We start from the raw sequence: 25231 nt of genomic DNA, 5'->3' as shown, positions 1-25231 counted from the left end.
GATCCCGGATCCGGGATGGGTGGTCCAGAGAGGTTTGTTTAAGTAGCCACCCTTTGCCTTGACAGCTTTGCACTCTTGGCATTCTCTCAACCAGCTTCACCTGGAATGCTTTTCCAACAGTCTTGAAAGAGTTCCCACATATGCTGAGCACTTGTTGACTGCTTTTCCTTCACTCTGTGGTCCAACTGATCCCAAACCATTTCAATTGGGTTGAGGTCAGGTGATTGTGGAGGCCAGATCATCTGATGAAGCACTCCATCACTCTCCTTCTTGGTCAAATAGCCCTTACACAGCCTGGAGGTGTGTTTTAGGTCATTGTCCTGTTGGAAAATAAGTGATCGTCCCACTATGTGCAAACCAGATGGGATGGCTTATCGCTGCAGAATTCTGTGGTAGCCATGCTGGTTAAGTGAGCCTTGAATTCAAAATAAATCACAGACAGTGTCACCAGCAAAGCCCCCCCACACCATGCTTCATGGTTGGAAACACACGTGGAGATCATCCGTTTACCTACTCTGCGTCTCACAAAGACACGGCGGTTGGAACCAAAAACCTTACATTTAGACTCATCAGAACAAAGGACAGATTTCCACTGGTCTAATGTCCATTGCTCGTGTTTCTTGGCCCAAGCAAGTCTCTTCTTCTTATTGGTGTACTTTAGTAGTGGTTTCTTTGCAGCAAATCGACCATGAAGGTCTCATTCATGCAGTCTCCTCTTTCTGACCTAGAATACGTGGACAACTACAAATACCTAGGTATCTGGCTAGACTGTAAACTCTCCTTCCAGACTCATATCAAACATCTCCAATCCAAAAGCAAATCTAGAATCGGCTTTCTATTTCGCAACAAAGCCTCCTTCACTCACGCCGCAAAACTTACCCTAGTAAAACTGACTATCCTACCAATCCTCGACTTCGGCAATGTCATCTACAAAATAGCTTTCAATACTCTACTCAGCAAATTGGATGGAGTCTATCACAGTGCATTCCTTTTTGTTACCAAAGCGCCTTACACCACCCACCACTGCGACCTGTATGCTCTAGTCAGTTGGCCCTCGCTACATATTCGTCGCCAGATCCACTGGCTCCGCTCCAGGTCATCTATACGTCTATGCTAGGTAAAGCTCTGCCTTATCTCAGCTCACTGGTCACGATAACAACACACACCCGTAGCACGCGCTCCAGCAGGTATATCTCACTGGTCATCCCCAAAGTCAACACCTGCTTTGGCCGCCTTTCCTTCCAGTTCTCTGCTGCCAGTGACTGGAACGAATTGCAAAAATCGCTGAAGCTGGAGACCCTCACTAACTTTAAACATCAGCTATCTGAGCAGCTAAACAATCGCTGCAGCTGTGCATAGTCGATCTGTAAATAGCCACCCAACCTACTTACCTCATCCCCATATTGTTTTTATTTACTTTGCTGCTCTTTTGCACACCAGCATCACTACTTACACACCATCATCTGCTCATCTATCACTCCAGTGTTAATCTGCTAAATTGTAATTACTTTGCTACTATGGCCTATTTATTGCCTTACCTCATGCCATTTGCACACACTTTATATAGACTTTTTTTTATTTTTTATTGTGTTATTGACTGTACGCTTGTTTATTCCATGTGTAACTCTGTGTTGTTGTTTCTGTCGCACTGCTTTGCTTTATCTTGCCCAGGTCGCAGTTGTAAATGGGAACTTGTTCTCAACTAGCCTACCTGGTTAAATAAAGGTGAAATATCTTTATATTTTTTTAAACAGTTGATGTTGAGATGGGTCTGTTACTTGAACTCTGTGAAGCATTTATTTGGGCTGCAATCTGAGATGCAGTTAACTCTAATGAACTTACCCTCTGCAGCAAAGGTAACTTTAGGTCTTCCTTTCCAGTGGCGGTCCTCATGAGCGCAAGTTTCATCATAGTGCTTGATGGTTTTTGCGACTGCACTTGAAGAAATGTTCAAAGTTCTTGAAATTTTCCGGACTGACTGACCTTCGTTTCGCTTTGCTTATTTGAGCTGTTCTTGGTCTTTTACCAAATAGGGCTATCTTCTGTATACCACCCCTACCTTGTCACAACACAACTGTTTGGCTCAAACTCAAATTAACTTTTAACAAGGCACACCTGTTAATTGAAATGCATTCCAGGTGACTCCCTCATGAAGCTGGTTGAGAGAATGCCAAGAGTGTGCATCAAGGCAATCAAGGCAAAGGGTGGCTACTTTGAAGAATCTAAAATATATTTTGATTTGTTTAACACTTTTTTTTGTTACTACACGATTCCATGTGTTATTTCATAGTTTTGATGTCTTCACTATTATTCTACAATGTAGAAAATAATAAAAATAAAGAAAAACCCTTGAATGAGCAGGTGTCCAAACTTTTTGAGTGGTACTGCCCATACCATCTTGAACACTAGCCTTTCTCCTGTCCCGTCTCAGCCCACGTACCTGTGTGTTATCCGGGCCTCCACCTGCACCAGAGGTAGAATGGCCTCCAGCACCTTGCTGGCCGAGCCAGGCAGCATCTCCAGCACCTTCTTCTCCACCACCATCTTGTCCACGATGGTTTTGAAGTAGCGCAGCGCACTCACCACCTCCTTCTCCTGCTCCTCCAGCCGACTCACCTTCTACAGAACAGAAAGAAATAGAATGACACATTCAGCTTGGGTTGTGTTCAGTAGGCACCAAAAGGATGGAAACAGAGTGAAACGGGGAGGTACTATTTAAACTTGTCCAATGAGAAACACGCAGTCGTTTTCTGTTGCAAAATGGCCCTAATGAACACAATGAAACATGGTAAGCTCGGAGGAAATCCGCTGTCTACGTGACATAATAATAGATGGAGAAAATGCCATTTCCAAAAAGAGCTTCATCCAGGGATTAAAATTAAAGCACACCTTTTGACGAAAACAACATTGTAATTTATCATTGTCCCAAAAAAAATTCTATTAAATATAATCCACATAATAATTCACATTTCACGTTGCTGTTTGATTATTTTCCTGTTGGGGCAAACTGGCTCAAATTAAGATCCTACATACTCTGAGTGTACAAAACATTAGGAACATTAGGTAAATCCAGGTGAAAGCTGTTATCCCTTAATGATGTCACTTGTTAAATCCACTTCAAATCAGTGTAGATGAATGGGAGGAGACATGGATTGTGTATTTTTAAGCCTTGAGACAATTGAGACATGGATTGTGTATGTGTGCCATTCAGAGGATGCACAGACAAGACAAAATATTTAAGTGCCTTTGAATGGTAGTAGGTGTAGAAGGTGCCAGGCACACTGGTTTGAGTGTGTCAAGAACTGCAACGCTGCTGTGCTTTTCAAGCTCAACAGTTTTCCGTGTGTATCAAGAATGGTCCACCACCCAAAGGACATCCAGCCAACTTCCCACGACTGTGGGAAGCATTGGAGTCAACATGGGCCAGCATCCCTGTGGAATGTTAGAGTCCATGCCGCAACAAATTGAGGCTATTCTGAGGGCAAAAGAGGGTGCAACTAAATATTAGTAAGGTGTTCCTAATGCTTTGTACATTCAGTGTACGTACAAAACTGTCAGGGAATTGAAGTCATTACACTAAAGCCTTGGGAGTGAGAGGAGTTTATTTAGGAAACTGGCCAGCTTCAGTTCCATTCATATGTGTATGGATGTGTCCCTCAAATGGCACCCTATCCCCTAAGTAGTGCACTACTTTAGACCAGGGCTTTATGGGTAATAGTGCACTATATAGGGGATAGGGTGCCATTTGGGGGGGACCTATTGGTGGTAGCACCTGTTACCCAGCCAAAGGCAGCACTCACAACAACTCAGAAACCACAGGAAACTCTCACACAAACACACACAATAGGGCAGAGCAATACAATACAAAGCAAGGTACTGGATGGAAAACCACACACACACGTAGGTAAACAAGCGCATGGGATAGGTGGGAGAGCTGGGTTTCCCACAGCAAGCACACACACACACACGTAGACGATTCTACACACACACACACCTTGTTGACAGGTTTTTCTTGGCTCTTGACCACTGGTTCGACCTGCAACTGCTTTCCCTTCTTCGATGGCGTCCTCTTGATCTTGGGCGAGTGGAATTTGTCCATCAGCTTCATGGTGAAAGAGGAGAGGTGGGAGCGCTGCGAGTCTGAGTAGGAGAGGAAGAGAGAGATGAGACGTCAGTCAGAGGAGAAAGAATGGCAGAGAGGCGAAATAGAAGTAGCCTGGTATATATGTAGGACTTAGGCACCACAGTAAATGTCAGAGAAGTAGGCTAAAGCAAAAACCCAGCACAAAATGGAAAGAAACATTTTAAAACAGACGGAAATGGGGAAAAACACTACATTTCAATTTCTAATGCTTTACCCTAATGAACACAGCCCAGGCTAAAATAGAGAAACCATAAGAGTCTGAGGGATTTTAATAAGAGACAGTGCCAATCAAATGATCATAACCCTGACAAAATGGCATTGCAGTAGCAGTGTTTCTGTCAGTGCAGAAGGTCCTAGCGGTTGTACTAGCATTGGCCCAGCAGGCAGGCTGGTGTAGGCCTATCTGTCTGTGTTCAGCTGAGGGTGCAACAGAGATGCTATCAGGTCTTATCACATTCTCATTTCCACTGTCTGTCCACAGACTTCCCTCGGCTGATAACATTGCTGCTGGTCTGGTCGATTCTATCTCTGAGAGGCCAGGCAGATCGGGAGTACACACGCACGCACGCGCACGCATACAGGAGCTGAGAGATAGACAGACACAAAAACATGCACACACACTTCAATCTCCACTGTCCATTGAGAGTAGGCTGGTTAGTGGGAGAAGAGATGGAGAGATGAAAATCGCTTTATGCTGCATAATTGCCAGCAGCTTCATAATATCAGAGTCATTCAGCGGAGTTTCCCCAAGCCGCTGCCGGAGTGTTGAAGATGTTTGGAAGAGAAGACAGTGCTCCCCGTTTCTCTCCTCCCTGGAGAACCTCCCCCCTCCCTCTAACTCCATCTCTGGGCTGCACACACACACACAGACAGACAGAGGTAGGAGATAAATACTAAATAGCCCTGTTATAAAAGAAAGAACAAGAGAATGAATGAGAGAAAAGAGAGACAGGAGAGCGAGAAAGAGAAGAGATGGAGGCTAGACAGAGCTGCTCTTCTAGCTGATGTAATCCCCTGTACAATGTAGTGACCATATTAATAGATCCAGACTTGACTTCTATGGTAGTGACAGACATCTGGCTGTCGACCATCATCACTGCAGAACCACTAGGGCAAACAACAACATAGGCCTCCATTCAGTGTGTTGTCTCTTTTTCCTCCAGTCAACAACAAAAAACACATGCATTCCAGGGTTGAATGGCAGGAAATCGGTTATTGAGATTTACCGCCCAAAACCACTCCCTTTTCCCGGGACAAATAACTGCAAGAAACCGATAAATTATAAAAAATGATTTATATGAACAGCATGACGTGAAATGGAACTGTTAAATTATACGCGATGTCTAAATGTGGCTTCTCTACGGCCTTCTCTCTACATGATCAATCATCAACGCTCAGGCTGGGGACAGACAGCCCATTTCAGTATGGAGCACAGTTCACAATGTATGTAGACCTATCATCTCATCATGGGAACTTGTAGAACCGCTCCAGAGTACAGGCCTCAGTGTAACGCTCATTCCTTCGACAATAAACGCGAATCTGACCATCACCCCTGGTGAGACAAAACTGTGACTCGTCAGTGAAGAGCACTTTTTGCCAGTCCTGTCTGGTCTAGCGACGGTGGGTTTGTGCCCATGGGCGACGTTGTTGCTGGTGATGTCTGGTGAGGACCTGCCTTACAACAGGCCTACAAGCCCTCAGTCCAGCATCTCTCAGCCTATTGCGGACAGTCTGAGCACTGATGGAGGGATTGTGCGTTCCTGGTGTAACTCAGACAGTTGTTGTTGCCATCCTGTACCTGCCCCGCAGGTGTGATGTTCAGATGTACCAATCCTGTGCAGGTGGTGTTACACGTGGTCTGCCACTGTGAAGACGATCAGCTGTCCGTCCTGTCTCCTTGTATCGCTGTCTTAGGCGTCTCACAGTACGGACATTGCAATTTATTGCCCTGGCCACATCTGCAGTCCTCATGCCTCCTTGCAGCATGCCTAAGGCACGTTCACACAGATGAGCAGGGACCCTGGGCATCTTTCTTTGGTGTTTTTCAGAGTCAGTAGAAAGGCCTCTTTAGTGTCCTAAGTTTTCATAACTGTGACCTTAATTGCCTACCAGATGTAAGCTGTTAGAGTCTTAACGACAAATCCACAGGTGCATTTTCATTAATTGGTTATGGTTCGTTGAACAAGAATGGGAAACAGTGTTGAAACCCTGTGAAGTTACTTGGATTTTTACGAATTATCTTTGAAAGACAGGGTCCTGACAGGGTTCTGAAAAAGGGACATTTCCGGAGTCACCTCTTCACTGTTGACGTTGAGACTGGTGTTTTGCGAGTACTATTTAATGAAGCTGCCAGTTGAGGACTTGTGAGGCGTCTGTTTCTCAAACTAGACACTCTAATGTACTTGTCCTCTTGCTCAGTTGGCCCTTTATCTGTGAAATAAAGACTGATACAAATATGTCTGTGAAAGGCTAACATCGGCCGATAATATCAGTCAACCGATTTATCAGTTGGGCTCAAATGTTCAATGGAAGTATATGTGTGGAATTGGAGGTTGCTAGGCTAAATGACAGCAGTAAGTCACAGAGGTCTCAGTGCCAGCTGTTAAGTAATGGGAAGAGTACAAAGCAGCCCCCACACACACACACACACACACACACACACACGAGCGAGAGAGAGCGAAAGCAATATACAGAGAGAAGGGAAGGAGAGCAAGTGAAAAAACAGAGAGAAAGAGCAACACAGAAGAGACATGGAGAGAGAACATCAGCTAAAAGCAGTAGAGAGGATTGGGTGATGATTAAATGAGAGTGAATCATCCGCTTAAAGTGGGACTCCCTTCATTTCCTCAAAGCACATATTAGCAGAAATTATGCATGGTGAATGACTAAGAGAGTTACTGATCACTTCCCGGGGAGTGTTCTCTTCTTCGGGGAGCTACAGACTCTCTCTGTGTGTGTGTGTGTGTGTGTGTGTGTGTGTGTGTGTGTGTGTGTGTGTGTGTGTGTGTGTGTGTGTGTGTGTGTGTGTGTGTGTGTGTGTCACTGTATAAAAACGCAAGTGATTTAGAAACGTGCATAATTAAAAGCCCACGATAAGTAGCATTAAAAACAGCTTCACTAAGTGACTGACATAACGAGACTACACACACAAACACACTCTTATTCCTGACTATATTGAGATGATAAATCAGCTGTTGCAGTCGTACTCCTGTTGCAGGCCGAGGGAGGGAAAGCTTGTCAGCTCAAAATGAACCACTGCTCGATGTAGTTTGGTTACGAGAGCAGAATCTGCTATCACCAGAACTTCATAAACACGCTACTCTTCTTAGAAATGGATAGAACTGGAATGCTATCATCATGGGTGTACCACATAATTCATAGACCTGACATATATGCTAAATGACTTAAATGTAAATGTAATGTAATATAGTATACATATTCATGGCTAAATTAATTATAATACAGGATATTAGGGTTGTCACGATAACAGTATTGCGATACTCCGAGGTATCATGGCAAGGAAACAAAACATGGCTCGTACTGAATTTCCTGAGGAAAACAGTCCTAAAGCTAGTAACAAGCAGCCTGATGTTGTCACCCAGAATCCCATGTTTCTTTTCCAAGCTATAGCACACTATATGTCCCATACAGTGGGTTTTTAAAGGACTGAAGAGTTTAGTCTGCTTTGTGTTTTCCTTTTTCCAAGGAAAATCAGGTATCGTAGTATCGCGATACGGGTATCATGATACCCTACAGGATATATTAAGTATATTACTAAAATAGTGCAGTGTGACCTGGCGGAACAGAGGCTGCTATTTGAAGTCAGACTCAAGCTGTTCTAGTCACAGATGAAGACCTCACCAAGTAACAGATGTGAAGTCTAAAATAAGAGACCTACAGAGAAATGGAAGACTTCCCAAGGCACGTGTGAGACCCCCCAAAAAAGTTGAATGCTGAGTGAATGATTTATGCGTCGCCATTGTTTTGATGTCTATACATGTGTTGCCTCATATTGGGGTAGGCTTGGCAGGGATCATGGAGGACTGGGTCCTGTCCGGTGATTGGTGGGGTTTTTCCTGGTGGGATTCCGTTTCGAGCCACGCTCCAGAACAATGAGCCACAGGAAGGAGCACTGGGGCAGACAGGAAGTCAGATTGTGTTAAGGGGTGTGGTGTCAGTACACACCCCTTTGGGACTCCAGTGACCAACCACTCTCCATCCACTCCCATATAGTAGAGAAGGAGACTAGTGTGACTATGCCACATGTCAACTAAATGACTTGTAGGCATGTGAAGTCTTCCTCCAGTGTGTCTACCCATTCCTCAATCCCTCCCCTCAGTATGGACTGTGCTCCTTTAATGTTTTTAACTGACTTGCCTGGTTACATAAATGTTATATTGAAATAAATAAAATACAACACCCTGACTGTGTAAGTGCACTCTAATCCCCTACAGAATTACCAACTACGCACCATAACAACTCAGGACTACATTTTAATTTATTTACCCAAACTACAACACCCAAGACAACCTCTCCTTTTCCATCTCTGTTATGTCCTCCATCCATCACACACTCTCATTATTCGCAGGCTACGTGACGCGCGCTCACACACACACACACGGTCTCCGTTCGTCAATGAGTTTTAATGCAGTTCAACATTTGACAGCGAGTAAATAAATACACTGGGAGCTGACGTATTGGTGAACCATGTCTAACAGAGCATAGTGAGAATGTAAACCACAGATATATCTACTAATACTGTGTGGATCTATCGTACTTAAGTGATAATGCCAGAGAAGCCGGTGTTTGGATTATACAAATCTCCGCTGTCGAAAACTAAATGTTAGTCTAAAAGAAATGGGAGATATTGTCAAGATGCTTTTTATAGTGGAGATCAAGTTTATAAATTGTCTGGCTGGGCTGATGAGACAGTGGATTGTGCGGTGAGATGGAACAGAGAAAATAGGCATTTCAACGTCATAGCTTCAGTCAGGGGTAACTTGTGGAATAGACACCGGCTGGAATGAGGATTTAACCAATCAGCATCCAAGATTAGACCTACCCATTGTATAATATTATAATGAACAAGTGTGTTACGGTCTTTTGATGTCCCTCTATGGCTGTGATGTCCCCATACAATCTATTTTTGACAAACCTGAAATGCTTCGGCTCTAACCTCAAGTTTCAAAGATGACAACTAGATGTCTACAAGAGGAGATGCCCAAGTCTGATAGGGGAGTACGCCTACCATGTGACTATCAGGGGGAAATCCAGCTCTGTCAGTTACAGTGCCTTCAGAAAGTATTCAAACCCCTTGACTTTTTCCACTTTTGTTTTATTACCCCTTTTTATTTTTCTCCACGATTTCGTGATATCCAATTGGTAGTTACAGTCTAGTCCCATCACTGCAACTCTCATATGGACTCAGGAGAGGTGAAGGTCAAGAGCCATGCGTCCTCCGAAACTCAACCCCCCCAAACCGCACTGCTTCCTGACACACTGCCTGCTTAGCCTGGAAGCCAGCCACACCAATGGGTCGGAGGAAACACCGTACAGCTGGCGACCGAAGTCAGCGCGCATGCGCCCGGCCAAACAAGGAGTCGCTAGAGCGCGATGGGACAAGGACATCCCAGCCGGCCAAACCCTGCCCTAACCCGGACAACGCTGGGCCAATTGTGCGCCGCCTCATGTGTCTCCCGGTCGCGGCTGTTGTGATGCCTCTAGCACTGCGATGCAGAGCCTTAGACCACTGCGCCACTCGAGAGGCCCCGACTTTTCCCACATTTTGTTGTGGATTACAATTAGATTTTTTTGTCACTGGCCTACACACAATACCCCATAATGTCAAAGTGGAATAATTTTGTTGTTGAAATTTGTACAAATAAATAAAAAATGAAAAGCTGAAATGTCTTTAGTCAATAAGTATTCAACCCCTTTCTTATGGTAAGCATAAATTCAGGAGTAAACATGTGCTTAACAAGTCACATAAGTTGCATGGACTCACTCTGTGTGCAATAATAGTGTTTAACAAGATTTTTGAATAACTACATTATCTCTGTACTCCACACATACAGATAATTGTAAGGTCCCTCAGTCGAGCAGTGAATTTCCAACACAGACTCAACCACAAAAGACCAGGGAGTTATTCCAATGCCTTGCAAAGAAGGGCAACTATTGGTAGACGGGGTACAAATAAAAAAAGCAGATATTGAAGTTATTAATTACACTTTGGATGGTGTATCTATACACCCAGTCACTACAAAGATAAATTTGTCCTTCCTAACTCAGTTGCCGGAGATGAAGGAAACCGGTTCTTGAATAATAAAAGTTCTAAATACGCTTTATGAGTAGTTCATGACCCAAGGATGGAAACACAAATAATTGATTTTCAAATTAGGCTTTTCCATTTATACTGTTCAATCCAACTCCAAACAAACATAATTTTCAGGATATTGATCCATTTCCACACTGTGCCACGCAGTATGATAAGGGAAAATAATATAAGCCTAGTTAATTGGTGAAGTGTTGGAATCATGGAAATATAAGGATTAATCGAATTCGAATAGTTGGAATATAGTGGGCAGCACCTTGAATACATTGCCGTTTGACATGACAACAAATTAATAAACCAGGGAGGAATTATTGACAGGGTAGGAACCAAAGTGTTGGTCAGTGTTTCCAGGTGACCCCAATTAGATGTTATATCCCGTTTTCTTACTTCATGTAGCTAGCTAGATTGCCAGCCAACATATTCCTCTCTGATGGGATACCATTGCACAAACATGCTTATTTAGGGCTACACCAGCACTGATACCAGTCAGTATTAGCTAACTAGCTACGCTTGCTCTGACTCTTAGTACATTTACCAAGCTAACTAGTGATTAGCATTAGCTGCTAACACAAATTATTTTAGCAACACCAAGACAAACTAGCAGAGAGTAGTTTGCAGACAGTAAGATACGAACTAAGCGTATTGAACGCTTGTGGAAATCAGCATGTCACCAACATTGTTGTATCCATCTAACCATGCAGAGCAAACGGCAATAAAGTGCTTGTGACTCTGTGATCCAGCAACTGCTATCCCTTTGAGTGACAGGGGGCAGTGCTTGGATTGGTTAGCGGCATGCAGCAGTAAGAGAAGAAAGAGAGAGATGACTCAAGTAGGAAACAGAGTAAACTATAAAAACTGACATTATACGGAGTTGCATGAATACCAATAGCAAAATACGGTATGTCATCATGAGGCCAATGGTGACTTTAAAACCGTTAGAGTTTAATGGCTGTGATAGGAGAAAACTGAGGATAGATCAACAACATTGTAGTTACTCCACAATACTAACCTAACTGACAGAGTGAGAAGAAGAAAGCATGCAGAGAATAAAACGGCACTAAGGTAATACTGCAAAAAGTGTGGCAAAGTAAAGTTATACAAAGTTATATTTGGGGCAAATCCAATACAACACATTACCGAGTACCACTCTCTATAATTTCAAGCATAGTGGTGGTTGCATCATGTTATGTGTATGCTTGTAATCATTAAGAACAGGGGGGTGTTTCAGGATAAAAAAGAAACAGAATGTAAACTACGGCTGTGGCATATTTACAATTTTTCTTAACATTTAAACATACTTTTTTGGGGGGAGGGGTCCGTTAAAGCAATATGAAAAATGTTAAAAATTCCACATGAAATCACAATGCAGCTGCACTGTTGCCAGCAACGGTTTGGCTCTCATGGAGGGTCCCTTTCAGATGGTTAAGCATTGCACCTGTACTACCATTACTGTCACTCAATTTCACCTCACAAAGTTAGCATTTCGTTTTCATTTAACTTCTCAAGTATTACCATACATGACTTAGCTGCTGTCACTTGCCTTTCTCTGCCATTTTTCCAACTGTTAACGACGATGCCGTAGTGGTGGAGAGTCGACTCCAACAGAATTGATTATTTGACTCCTTGTCCGTCATCTCCGGGTGTCGACTCCCATTTCTAAGTACGAAGATACCCAAGTATTTTTGGAACAATTAGTTGCCATACTTCTTGTTAACAAACTATAGTTTTGGAAAATTGGTTAGGACATCTACTTTGTGCATGACAAGTCATTTTCCAACAATTGTTTACAGACAGAATATTTCACTTATATTTCACTGTATAACAATTCCAGTGGGTCAGAAGTTTACATACACTAAGTGACTGTGCCTTTAAACAGCTTTGAAAATTCCAGAAAATGACATAATGGCTTTAGAAGCGTCTGATAAATAATGTAAATTAGCCGGAGTCAATTGGAGGTGTACCTGTGAATGTATTTCAATGCCTACCTTCAAAGTCAGTGCCTATTTACTTGACAACAAGGGAACATCAAAAGACCTCAGAAAATAATTTGTAGACCTCCACAAGTCTGGTTCAGCCTTGGGAGCAATTTCCAAACGCCTGCAGGTACCACGTTCATCTGTACAAACAATATTACGCAAGTATAAACACCATGGGACCACGCAGCCGTCATACCACTCAGGAGATGAACGTACATTGGTGTGAAAAGTGCAAATCAATCCCAAAACAACAGCAAAGGACCTTGTGAAGATGCTGGAGGAAATAGGTACAAAAGTATCTATATCCACAGTAAAACGAGTCCTATATCGTCATAACCTGAAAGGCCTCTCAGCAAGGAAGAAGCCACTGCTCCAATACCGCCATAAAAAAGCCAGACTACGGTTTGCAACTGCACATGGGGACAAAGATCGTACATTTTGAAGAAATGTCCTCTGGTCTGATGAAACAGAAATAGAACTATTTAGCAATACCGACCATCGTTATGTTTGGAGGAAAAAGGGGGAGGCTTGCAAGCCGAAGAACACCATCCCAACAGTGAAGCACGGGGGTGGCAGCATCATGTTGTGGGGGTGCTTTGCTGCAGGAGGGACTGGTGGACTTCACAAAATAGATGGCATCATGAGGGAGGAACATTTTGTAGATATATTGAAGCAACATCTCAAGACATCAGTCAGGAAGTTAAAGCTTGGTCGCAAATGGGTCTTCCAAATGGACAATGACCCCAAGCATACCTCCAAAGTTGTGGCAAAATGGCTTAAGGACAACAAAGTCAAGGTATTGGAGTGGCCATCACAAAGCCCTGACCTCAATTCTACGACCTCGAGCCTACAAACCTGACTACACCAGCTTTGTCAGGAGGAATGGGCCAAAATTCACCCAACTTATTGTGGGAAGCTTGTAGAAGGCTACCCAAAACGTTTGACCCAAGTTAAACAATTTAAAGGCAATGCTACCAAATACTAGTCTGGTCAGGCTCCGAAGACGGGCACATCGCCCACCCCTCCCGAGTATACTACTCACCAATGTCCAGTCTCTTGACAATAAGGTAGACGGAATCCAAGCAAGAGTTGCCTTCCAGAAAGACATGAGAGATTGTAACATTCTCTGTTTCACGGAAACATGACTCACTCGGGATACGTTATCAGAGTCGGTATAGCGACCTGTTTCTTCACGCATTGCGCCGACAGAAACAAACATCTCTCTGGTAAGAAGAAGGGCGGGGGTGTATGCCTTATAATAAACGAGTCGTGGTGTGATCATAACAACATACAGGAACTCAAGTCCTTTTGTTCACCTGACCTAGAATCCCTTTCAATCAAATGCAGACCGCATTATCTACCAAGAGAACTCTCTTAGATTATAATCACAGTCGTGTATATCCCACCAAGCAGACACCTCGACGGCCCTGAAAGAACTTCATTGGACTCTATGTAAACTGAAAACCGCATATCCTGAGGCTGCATTTATTGTAGCTGGGGATTTTAACAAGGCTAATCTGAAAACAAGGCTCCCTAAATTTTATCAGCATATCGAATGCGCGACCCAGGCTGGAAAATTTCTGGATCATTGTTAATCTACCTTCCGCTTAGCATACAAAGCCTTCCCTAGCCCTCCTTTCGGCAAATCTGACCACGACTCCATTTTGCTGCTCCCAGTTTATAGACATAAACTAAAACAGGAAACGCCTGTGCTCAGGTCTGTTCAAAGCTGGTTGAACCAATCTGATTCCACGCTTCAAGATTGCTTCGATCACGTGGACTGGGATATGTTCCGGACAGCGTCGAACAACAACATTGATGTATAGGCTGATTCAGTGAGCGAAATTATTAGCAAGTGCATCGGTGAAATTGTACCCACGGCGCCTATTAAAACCTTCCCCAACCAGAAACCGTGGATTGATTGCAGCATTCTGAAAAAAACTGAAAGCACAAATCATTGCTTTTAAATCAGGGCAAGGCAACCGGAAACATGAACAAATACAAACAGTGTAGCTATTCCCTCCGCAAGGCAATCAAACAAGCTAATTGTCAATATAGAGACAAAGTCGAGTCGCAATTCAACGGCTCAGACACGAGAGGTATGTGGCAGGGTCTACAGTCAATCACGGACTACAAAAATAAAACCAGCCCCCGATGTCTTGCTCCCAGACAAATTAACAACTTCTTTGCTCACTTTGAGGACAATACAGTGCCACTGACATAGCCCACTAACAAAACCTGCGGGCTCTCCTTCACCGCAGCCAACGTGAGTAAAACATTTAAACGTATTAACCCTCGCAAGGCTGCCGGCCAAAATGGCATCCCTAGCCACATCCTCAGAGCATGCACAGACCAGCTGGCTGGTGTGGTTATGGACATATTCAATCAATCCCTATCCCAGTCTGCTGTTCCCACATGCTTCAAGAGGGCCACCATTGTTCCTGTTCCCAAGAAAGCTAAGGTAACTGAGCTAAACGACTATCGCCCCGTAGCACTCACTTCATCATGAAGTGCTTTGAGAGACTAGTCAAGGATCATATCACCTCCACCCTACCTGACACCCTAGACCCACTCTAATTTGCTTACCGCCCCAATAGGTCCACAGACGACGCAATCACAATCACACTGCCCTAACTGATCTGGACAAGAGGAATACCTATGTAAGAATGCTGATCATCAACTACAGCTCAGCATTTAACACCATAGTACCCTCCAAACTCATCATTAAGCTTGAGACCCTGGGTCTCGACCCCACCCTGTGCAACTGGGTCCTGGACTTTGATGGGAGGCCTCCAGGTGGTGTGTAGGAAACAACATCTCCACCCCGCTGATCCTCAACACTGGGGCCCCACAAGGGTGCGTTCTCAGCCCTCTACTGTACTCCCTGTTCACCCACGACTGCGTGGCCATGCACGCCTCCAACTCAATCATCAAGTTTGCAGACGCCACTACAGTGGTAGGCTTGATTACCAACAACGACAAGACGGCCTACAGGGAGGAGGTGAGGGCCCTCGGAGTGTGGTGTCAGGAAAATAACCTCACACTCAACGTCAACAAAACAAAGGAGATGATCGTGGACTTCAGGAAACAGCAGAGGGAGCACCCTCCTACATCGACGGGACAGTAGTGGAGAAGGTGGAAAGTTTTAAGTTCCTCGGCGTGCACATCACGGACAAACTGAAATGGTCCACCCACACAGACAGCGTGGTGAAGAAGGCGCAACAGCGCCTCTTCAACCTCAGGAGCCTGAAGAAATGCGGCTCGTCACCAAAAACACTCAAACTTTTACAGATGCACAATCGAGAGCATCCTGTCGGGCTGTATCACCGCCTGGTACGGCAACTGCTCCGCCCACAACCGTAAGGCTCTCCAGAGGGTAGTGAGGTCTGCACAACGCATCACCGGGGGCAAACTACCGGCCCTCCAGGACACCTACACCACCCGATGTCACAGGAAGGCCAAAAAGATCATCAAGGACAACAACCACCCGAGCCACTACCTGTTCACCCCCCTATCATTCAGAAGGAGAGGTCAGTACAGGTGCATCAAAGCTGGGACCGAGAGACTGAAAAACAGCTTCTATCTCAAGGCCATCAGACTGTTAAACAGCCATCACTAACATTGAGTGGCTGCTGCCAACATACTGACTCAAATCTTTAGCCACTTTATTAAAAATTGGATGTAATAAATGTATCACTAGTCACTTTAAACAATGCCACTTTATATAATGTTTACATACCCTACATTACTCATCTCATATGTATATACTGTACTCTATACTAGAGGTCGACTGATTAATCGGAATGGCCGATTAATTAGGGCCGATTTCAAGTTTTCATAACATTCGGAAATCTGTATTTTTGGACACTGATTTGGCCGTTTTTTTTTTTTTTACACCTTTATTTAACTAGGCAAGTCAGTTAAGAATACGTTCTTATTTTCAACTGCCTTGTTCAGGGGCAGAACGACATATTTTTACCTTGTCAGCTCAGGGATTCAAACTTGCAACCTTACAGTTAATAACTAGTGCAACGCTCTAACCACCTGCCTCTCACTGCACTCCACGAGGAGCCTGCCTGTTACGAGAATGCAGTAAGAAGCCAAGGTAAGTTGCTAGCTAGCATTAAACTTATCTTATAAAAAACAATCAATCAATCATAATCACTAGTTAACTACACTTTTTGTTTTCGAAATTATAGTTTCCGGATTCTACCATATTAATGACCAAAGGTTCGTATTTCTGTGTGTTATGTTATAATTAAGTCTATGATTTGATATTTGATAGAGCAGTCTGACTGACCGATGGTAGGCAGCAGCAGGCTCGTAAGCATTCATTCAAACAGCACTTTCGTGCGTTTTGCCAGCAGTTCTTCACTGTGCTTCAAGCATTGCGCTGTTTATGACTTCAAGCCTATCAACTCCCGAGATTAGGCTGGTGTAATCGATGTGAAATGGCTAGCTAGTTAGCGGGGTGTGCGCTAATAGCGTTTAAAACGTCACTCGCTCTGAGACTTGGAGTAGTTGTTCCCCTTGCTCTGCATGTGTAACGCTGCTTCGAGGGTGGCTGTTGTCGATGTGTTCCTCGTTCGAGCCCAGGTAGGAGCGAAGAGAGGGACGGAAGCTATACTGTTACACTGGCAATACTAAAGTCCCTATAAGAACATCCAATAGTCAAAAGTTATGCAGAATACAAATGGTATAGAGAGAAATAGTCCTATAAATACTATAATAACTACAACCTAAAACTTCTTACGTGCAAATATTGAAGACTCATGTTAAGAGGAACCACCAGCTTCATATGTTCTCATGTTCTGAGCAAGGAACTTAAATGTTAGCTTTATTACATGGCACATATTGCACTTTTACTTTCTTCTCCAACACTGTTTTGCATTATTTAAACAAAATTGAACATGTTTCATTATTGATTTGAGGCTAAATGGATTTTTATTGATGTATTATATTACGTTAAAATAAGTGTTCATTCAGTATTGTTGTTATTGTCCTTATTACAAATAAAAAACATTTAACATTTATTACAAATAAAAAAACACATACCGATTAATCGGTATCGGCTTTTTTGGGCCCTCCAATAATCGGTATCGGCGTTGAAAAATCATCATCGGTCGACCTCTACTTTATAGCATCTACTGCATCTTGCCTAAGCCGTTCGGCCATCGCTCATCCACATATTTATATGTACATATTCTTATTAATTCCTTTACACTTGTGTGTAAACGGTAGTTGTGAAATTGTTAGATTACTTGTTAGATATTACTGCATGGTCGGAACTAGAAGCACAAGCATTTCGCTACACTCGCATTAACATCTGCTAACCATGTGTATGTGACCAATCAAATTTGATTTGATTTAATTGAATGTATGTAAACTTCTGACCCACTGGGAATGTAATGAAAGAAATAAAAGATGAAATAAATCCTTCTCTCTACTATTATTCTGACATTTCACCTTCTTAAAATAAAGTGGTGATCCTAACTGACCTAAGACAGGGAATTTTTATGAGTATTAAATGTCAGGAATTGTGAAAAACTGAGTTTAAATGTGTTTGGCTAAGGTGTATGCAAACTTCAGACTTCAACTGTATATGCAGGTAGGCCACCAGACAGACAGTCAAAACCGTGCACTAGGCCTATTAAAAGCTGTATCTTGCAATGGAATGCTGTATCTTTACATTTTTGGGCTTGCAATGTCTTGCAACTTCAGTAAAACAAAGCTTATCATCAATGAATAGGCTAGAATATTCAACATGCAACCGACCGAATACTGAACACACACTTGCATCATTAGCGAAGAGCAAGAGCAGCTGAGTCAGCGCGAGGGAGAGAAAATGGGGGCAGACAAACAATATCTTGGTACTCTGTATCTCGCAATATCTTGTCGTGATGCCTCACAAATTCACCAAAGTAGCCTAAAGTTCACCTCTTCCCCTCTGGTTTTATTTAAAATTAGACAACTTTCCCCAGGCCTTTATAGCCTATCGTCTAGCTAGGATATAACATGAAAAATAATGTTTTGTGATAAGCACACTGAGAATTAAACTTTGTGGCAGTAAAAAAACATTGTTTCCGGTTAAGGATTTTTCCTAACGTTAAGGATCCCAACTTCCTTTAAAAAGTTTGAATGTCTAAACTTTCACACCCCTACTCTAAAACAGGTAATTAAAAGCTCTTGGATAATATATTATCTACATCAAGAAACCACCGCCACAGAACTTTATAAGGTTAATAAAATAAGTAACTTAAAAGCTACATGTTGTATAACACTGAATGAGCCATAGCCCACTAATTACATTCCAATACACTGTGTTAGGACTACAATGATCCCATTTAATCATAAGTCTTCCTTGGAAGAGTGGAACTATGAGACGTGTGCTTGAGGGTAATACAGGCCTATTATATTATCATCAAGACAGTCTTAAGAAACATGCTTCAACACCTATTCAGACTTAGAGGAGCCATTCTGTGTCAAATGTAGGACAGCAGCACTTTGACAGTAAGGAAAAGGCTGGGATAAGGGCTTGTGTGTACATTGTGTGGGGCACACATAAACATTGACCGAGACATGCCTCAATGCCTCCTCTGTTCAACTAAGTACGGAGCCAACAAAAGTCGCAATATCTCTCTCTCTCTCTCTGCCTTGGGGAGCGTCATTTCTCACTAATGGCGTGTTGATTATATGGTTGAATGGTGCAAGGCACAAGCTGTATTAACATACTACTACACCACGAGGGCCCGGAGGTGAGGAAAAACACAAAAACACAAAACACATGAAATCTATGCATCTCTCCACACACACAATCAAAGAGAATAGCCTGGTGCTACAAACGAAAGACCTGTGTGTGTCCTGTATAGCCTATCCAGCATTTTCAAACAGCCCAGCAACTAACATCAAGCCTCCTGGGCCTATAACCAATCCATATGCAACTGACTGGAAAAACACTAGGTCAGATTATCTGGCAACTATTTATATTCCATAGCAGGGATGAAACTAAAGTTCTAAAGGACTTTACCCTTTTCGACATGCTCCCAATAAAGTGAAATGAATTGGATTGAATGCTCCCAAGCGCAGTGGGCTTCCCAAGCATTGTGTGTGTACTCCTACATAGAATCCATGTAAAATGTACTTTTGAAGACAGATCCTTTTGAGGGTCTTTGTGTTCTCTTGAATGTTCATCCATCTATTGATATGGATCAGATCTGGGTTGAGGTCTTATCATGTACTGTAGGGATGGGGGGGGGGTTTGTTTATGGGAACACTTGGCACGCCACCAGTGAGGCAGTATGGGTGTCCATGGGGACAGCACGGTGCCTGGGTGCTGGGTCCTTCAATTGTCCTGTACACACACACCTATCTAGGCTATTCATGAGGCTATTCATCCTGACTCAACAAAAAGACTCAAATACAAGAAAGAATGGACCAACTGGACTGCAGTCAAATGGCTCACAAGCCTTTGCAGAGAGCTTTTACTATTGAGTCTGTGACCCAAATGCTAGCATAAACACAACAAGCACACTCTCTCAGACAGACAGACCATACATTACATACATGTAGGCCGAAACTCCTTTACGCCATGATGTCCACAGAGCCATAGGCAAGGATAGGATTATGGTTATTATAGAATTTCTGTCACAGGACCTCCAGTCAGTAGGCCTAAACCCTGTCACGTGGTCACGTTTTCTACTGTTCTAGCTGGATGTGCATGTGTGTGTGTGTGTGTGTGGCCTGGTTGTGTATCATTCCAGCCTGGGTACCCCTCCTGCTCCTTCCCCCCTGACGCCAGCCAGGTCACTGCCACTATTTCCTGCCCCTCCCCCCTGCCGGCTCCCTCCCATCCTCTCTACACGGCTTCACAGCCATTAACTGCCTGGGTATACAACATGCTGACTAACCTAGGATCCCCAAGCTCACAATGAACACATACACAGAAATTAGATGCACGACACGTACACACTTCAAGTGACCTTCTGTGTACTGTTGCTTGCATTTTGGCCGCTGGCCCTGCTTTGTGTTTCAGCAGAATGTTGTGAGGAGAGAGAGAGAGGCTGGGCTTGCAGCAGGTCACCTGAGACAAGCAGACTAACTAAAGCATCACAAACATATAGAAATTAGGGCTGGGACAATGCCAGATACTCGTATCGAGGCAAGATTTAACTTCTTTAGGAAAACAGCCCTAATGTTGGAAACAAACATCATTATATTGTCATCCAGAGATACATGTATATATTTTCCCAGCTACAGCAGGCAATATTTTACATCCAGCAGGTCTTTAAAGCTGCACCATGCAGAAATCCTCCAGAGTCCTCTTTGCATTCACATTGCTATGTTTATAAAGGAACCAAGATCTTTTTCCAACATTCACTCAAGCAGGCTGAGTTTTAACAAAGTGCAGGACAAGCCATTACATCAGAATGTGTTATCGGACAGCTAGATATACCTACCTACATTTTGGAAGCTAATAGATTGCATTCAGTTAAAATATGAGACATAATTGTAATTTGTTTGGTAACAGAATAAATAGCAATAGAATAACTGCATAATAAATGAAAATTGTACACCCAAGGTAGGCTGCTGCCCCTTTAAGAGCTAGAATAGATGTTTATACCCTATGGTTGTTTATACAACCTTATGCTGTGATTCTCACCAAATATAGCCTTCTCACACTATTCAAACCCCACAATCATAAGCAGTTTATGAAGCTCTTAGCCTATAGATCACATATACAGTACCAGTAAAATGTTTGGACACACCTACTCATTCAAGGGTTTTTTTTTATTTTTACTATTTTCTACATTGTAGAATAATAGTGAAGACATCAAAACTATGAAATAACACATATGGAATCATGTAGCCACCCTTTGCCTTGATGACAGCTTTACAAACTCTTGGCATTCTCTCAACCAGCTTCATCTGGAATGCTTTTCCAACAGTCTTGAAGGAGTTCCTACATATGCCGAGCACTTGTTGGCTGCGTTTCCTTCACTCTGCGGTCCAACTCATCCCAAACCATCTCATTTGGGTTGAGGTCGGGTGATTGTGGAGGCCAGGTCATCTGATGCAGCACTCCATCACTCTCCTTCTTGGTCAAATAGCCCTTACACAGCCTGGATGTGTGTTTTGGGTCATTGTCCTGTTGAAAAACAAATGATAGTGGGGCTAAGCGCAAACCAGATGGTATGGCGTATCGCTGCAGAATGCTGTGGTGGTAGCCATGCTGGTTAAGTGTGCCTTGAATTCTAAATAAATCACAATGTCACCAGCAAAGCCCCCCCCACACCATCACACTACCTCCTCCATGCTTCACGGTGGGAACCACATATGCGGAGATCATCCGTTCACCTACTCTGCGTATCACAAAGACACGGTGGTTAGAACCAAAAATCTCAAATTTGGACTCATCAGACCAAAAGACGGATTTCCTCCGGTATAATGTCCATTACTCGTGTTTCTTGGCCCAAGCAAGTCTCTTCTTATTGGTGTCCTTTAGTAGTGATTTCTTTGCAGCAATTCGACCATGAAGGCCTGATTCACACAGTCTCCTCTGAACAGTTGATGTTGAGATGTGTCTCTTATTTGAACGCTGTGAAGCATTTATTTGGGCTGCAATTTCTGAGGCTGTAACTCTAATGAAGTTATCCTCTGCAGCAGATATAACTCTGGGTCTTCCTTTCCTGTGGCGGTCCTCATGAGAGCCAGTTTCATCATAGCCCTTGATGGTTTTTACGACTGCACTTGAAGAAATTTTTATTTATTTTTTTATTTCACCTTTATTTAACCAGGTAGGCTAGTTGAGAACAAGTTCTCATTTGCAACTGCGACCTGGCCAAGATAAAGCATAGCAGTGTGAACAGACAACAACACAGAGTTACACATGGAGTAAACAATAAACAAGTCAATAACATGGTAGAAAAAAAAGAGAATCTATATACAATGTGTGCAAAAGGCATGAGGTAGGCAATAAATCGAGTAATTACAATTTAGCAGATTAACACTGGAGTGATAAATCATCAGATGATCATGTGCAAGAAGAGATACTGGTGTGCAAAAGAGCAGAAAAGTAAATAAATAAAAGCAGTATGGGGGGTGAGGTAGGTAAATTGGGTGGGTAGTTTACAGATGGACTATGTACAGCTGCAGCGATCGGTTAGCTGCTCGGATAGCAGATTTTTAAAGTTGTTGAGGGAGATAAAAGTCTCCAACTTCAGAGATTTTTGCAATTCGTTCCAGTCGCAGGCAGCAGAGAACTGGAAGGAAAGGCGTCCAAATGAGGTTTTGGCTTTAGGGATGATCAGTGAGATACACCTGCTGGAGCGCGTGCTACGGGTGGGTGTAGCCATCGTGACCAGTGAACTGAGATAAGGCGGCACTTTACCTAGCATAGCCTTGTAGATGACCTGGAGCCAGTGGGTCTGACGACGAACATGTAGCGAGGGCCAGCCGACTAGGGCATACAGGTCGCAGTGGTGGGTCGTATAAGGTGCTTTAGTAACAAAACGGATGGCACTGTGATAAACTGCATCCAGTTTGCTGAGTAGAGTATTGGAAGCTATTTTGTAGATGACATCGCCGAAGTCGAGGATCGGTAGGATAGTCAGTTTTACTAGGGTACGTTTGGCGGCGTGAGTGAAGGAGGCTTTGTTGCGGAATAGAAAGCCGACTCTAGATTTGATTTTGGATTGGAGATGTTTGATATGAGTCTGGAAGGAGAGTTTGCAGTCTAGCCAGACACCTAGGTACTTATAGATGTCCACATATTCTAGGTCGGAACCGTCCAGGGTGGTGATGCTAGTCGGGCGTGCGGGTGCAGGCAGGGAACGGTTGAAAAGCATGCATTCGGTTTTACTAGCGTTTAAGAGCAGTTGGAGGCCATGGAAGGAGTGTTGTATGGCATTGAAGCTCGTTTGGAGGTTAGATAGCACAGTGTCCAAGGAAGGGCCGGAAGTATACAGATTGGTGTCGTCTGCATAGAGGTGGATCAGGGAATCGCCCGCAGCAAGAGCAACATCCTTGATGTATACAGAGAAAAGAGTCGGCCCGAGAATTGAACCCTGTGGTACCCCCATAGAGACTGCCAGAGGACCGGACAACATGCCCTCCGATTTGACACACTGAACTCTGTCTGCAAAGTAGTTGGTGAACCAGGCAAGGCAGTCATTAGAAAAACCGAGGCTACTGAGTCTGCCGATAAGAATATGGTGATTGACAGAGTCGAAAGCCTTGGCCAGGTCGATGAAAACGGCTGCACAGTAATGTCTTTTATCGATGGCGGTTATGACATCGTTTAGTACCTTGAGCGTGGCTGAGGTGCACCCGTGACCGGCTCGGAAACCGGATTGCACAGCGGAGAAGGTACGGTGGGTTCGAGATGGTCAGTGATCTGTTTGTTGACTTGGCTTTCGAAGACCTTAGATAGGCAGGGCAGGATGGATATAGGTCTGTAACAGTTTGGGTCCAGGGTGTCTCCCCCTTTGAAGAGGGGGATGACCGCGGCAGCTTTCCAATCCTTGGGGATCTCAGATGATACGAAGGAGAGGTTGAACAGGCTGGTAATAGGGGGTGCGACAATGGCGGCGGACAGTTTCAGAAATAGGGGATCCAGATTGTCAAGCCCAGCTGATTTGTATGGGTCCAGGTTTTCCAGCTCTTTCAGAACATCTGCTATCTGGATATGGGTAAAGGAGAAGCTGGGGAGGCTTGGGCGAGTAGCAGCGGGGGGGGGGGGGGGGGGGGCGGGGCTGTTGGCCAAGGTTGGAGTCGCCAGGAGGAAGGCATGGCCAGCCATTGAGAAATGTTTGTTGAAGTTTTCGATTATCACGGACTTATCAGTGGTGACCGTGTTACCTAGCCTCAGTGAAGTGGGCAGCTGGGAGGAGGTGCTCTTGTTTTCCATGGACTTTACAGTATCCCAGAACTTTTTGGAGTTAGAGCTACAGGATGCAAATTTTTGCTTGAAAAAGCTGGCCTTTGCTTTCCTGACTGACTGCGTGTATTGGTTCCTGACTTCCCTGAACAGTTGCATATCGCGGGGGCTCTTCGATGCTATTGCAGTTCGCCACAGGATGTTTTTGTGCTGGTCGAGGGCAGTCAGGTCTGGAGTGAACCAAGGGCTATATCTGTTCTTGGTTCTGCATTTTTTGAACGGAGCATGCTTGTCTAATATGGTGAGGAAGTAACTTTTAAAGAATGACCAGGCATCCTCAACTGACGGGATGAGGTCAATATCCTTCCAGGGTACCCGGGCCAGGTCGATTAGAAAGGCCTGCTCGCAGAAGTGTTTTAGGGAGCGTTTGACAGTGATGAGGGGTCGTTTGGCCGCGGACCCGTGGCGGATACAGGCAATGAGGCAGTGATCGCTGAGATTTTGATTGAAGACAGCAGAGGTGTATTTGGAGGGCAAGTTGGTCAGGATAATGTCTATTAGGGTGCCCATGTTTACGGATTTAGGGTTGTACCTGGTGGGTTCCTTGATGATTTGAGTGAGATTGAGGGCATCAAGCTTAGATTGTAGGACTGCCGGGGTGTTAAGCATATCCCAGTTTAGGTCACCTAACAGAACAAACTCTGAAGCTAGATGGGGAGCGATCAATTCACAGATGGTGTCCAGGGCACAGCTGGGAGCTGAGGGGGGTCGGTAGCAGGCGGCAACAGTGAGAGACTTATTTCTGGAGAGATTAATTTTTAAAATTAGAAGTTCGAACTGTTTGGGCATAGACCTGGAAAGTATCACAGAACTTTGCAGGCTATCTCTGCAGTAGATTGCAACTC

General features: G+C 43.9%; 1 protein-coding gene across 8 annotated transcripts in view; it reads right to left on the bottom strand.

The window, feature by feature from the left end:
• The window catches only part of LOC129818884 (rap guanine nucleotide exchange factor 1-like), a 78534-nt gene that overhangs the window by 36768 nt on the left and 16535 nt on the right, over positions 1 to 25231 (bottom strand). For all 8 annotated transcript variants that reach the window (XM_055875195.1, XM_055875196.1, XM_055875200.1 and 5 more), the window contains exons 2-3: positions 3995 to 4140; positions 2441 to 2619 (exon numbers count right to left, since the gene is read on the bottom strand). In XM_055875195.1, the coding sequence (XP_055731170.1) occupies positions 2441 to 2619; positions 3995 to 4140 (325 nt within the window). The remainder of the gene's footprint in view (positions 1 to 2440; positions 2620 to 3994; positions 4141 to 25231) is intronic.

The sequence above is a fragment of the Salvelinus fontinalis genome, chromosome 21 (genome assembly GCF_029448725.1).
Source record: "Salvelinus fontinalis isolate EN_2023a chromosome 21, ASM2944872v1, whole genome shotgun sequence".
Classification (NCBI taxonomy): Eukaryota; Metazoa; Chordata; class Actinopteri; order Salmoniformes; family Salmonidae; genus Salvelinus; species Salvelinus fontinalis.
Note: the sequence above shows the minus strand (reverse complement) of the source record. Positions and strands in the feature narration are given on the sequence as shown.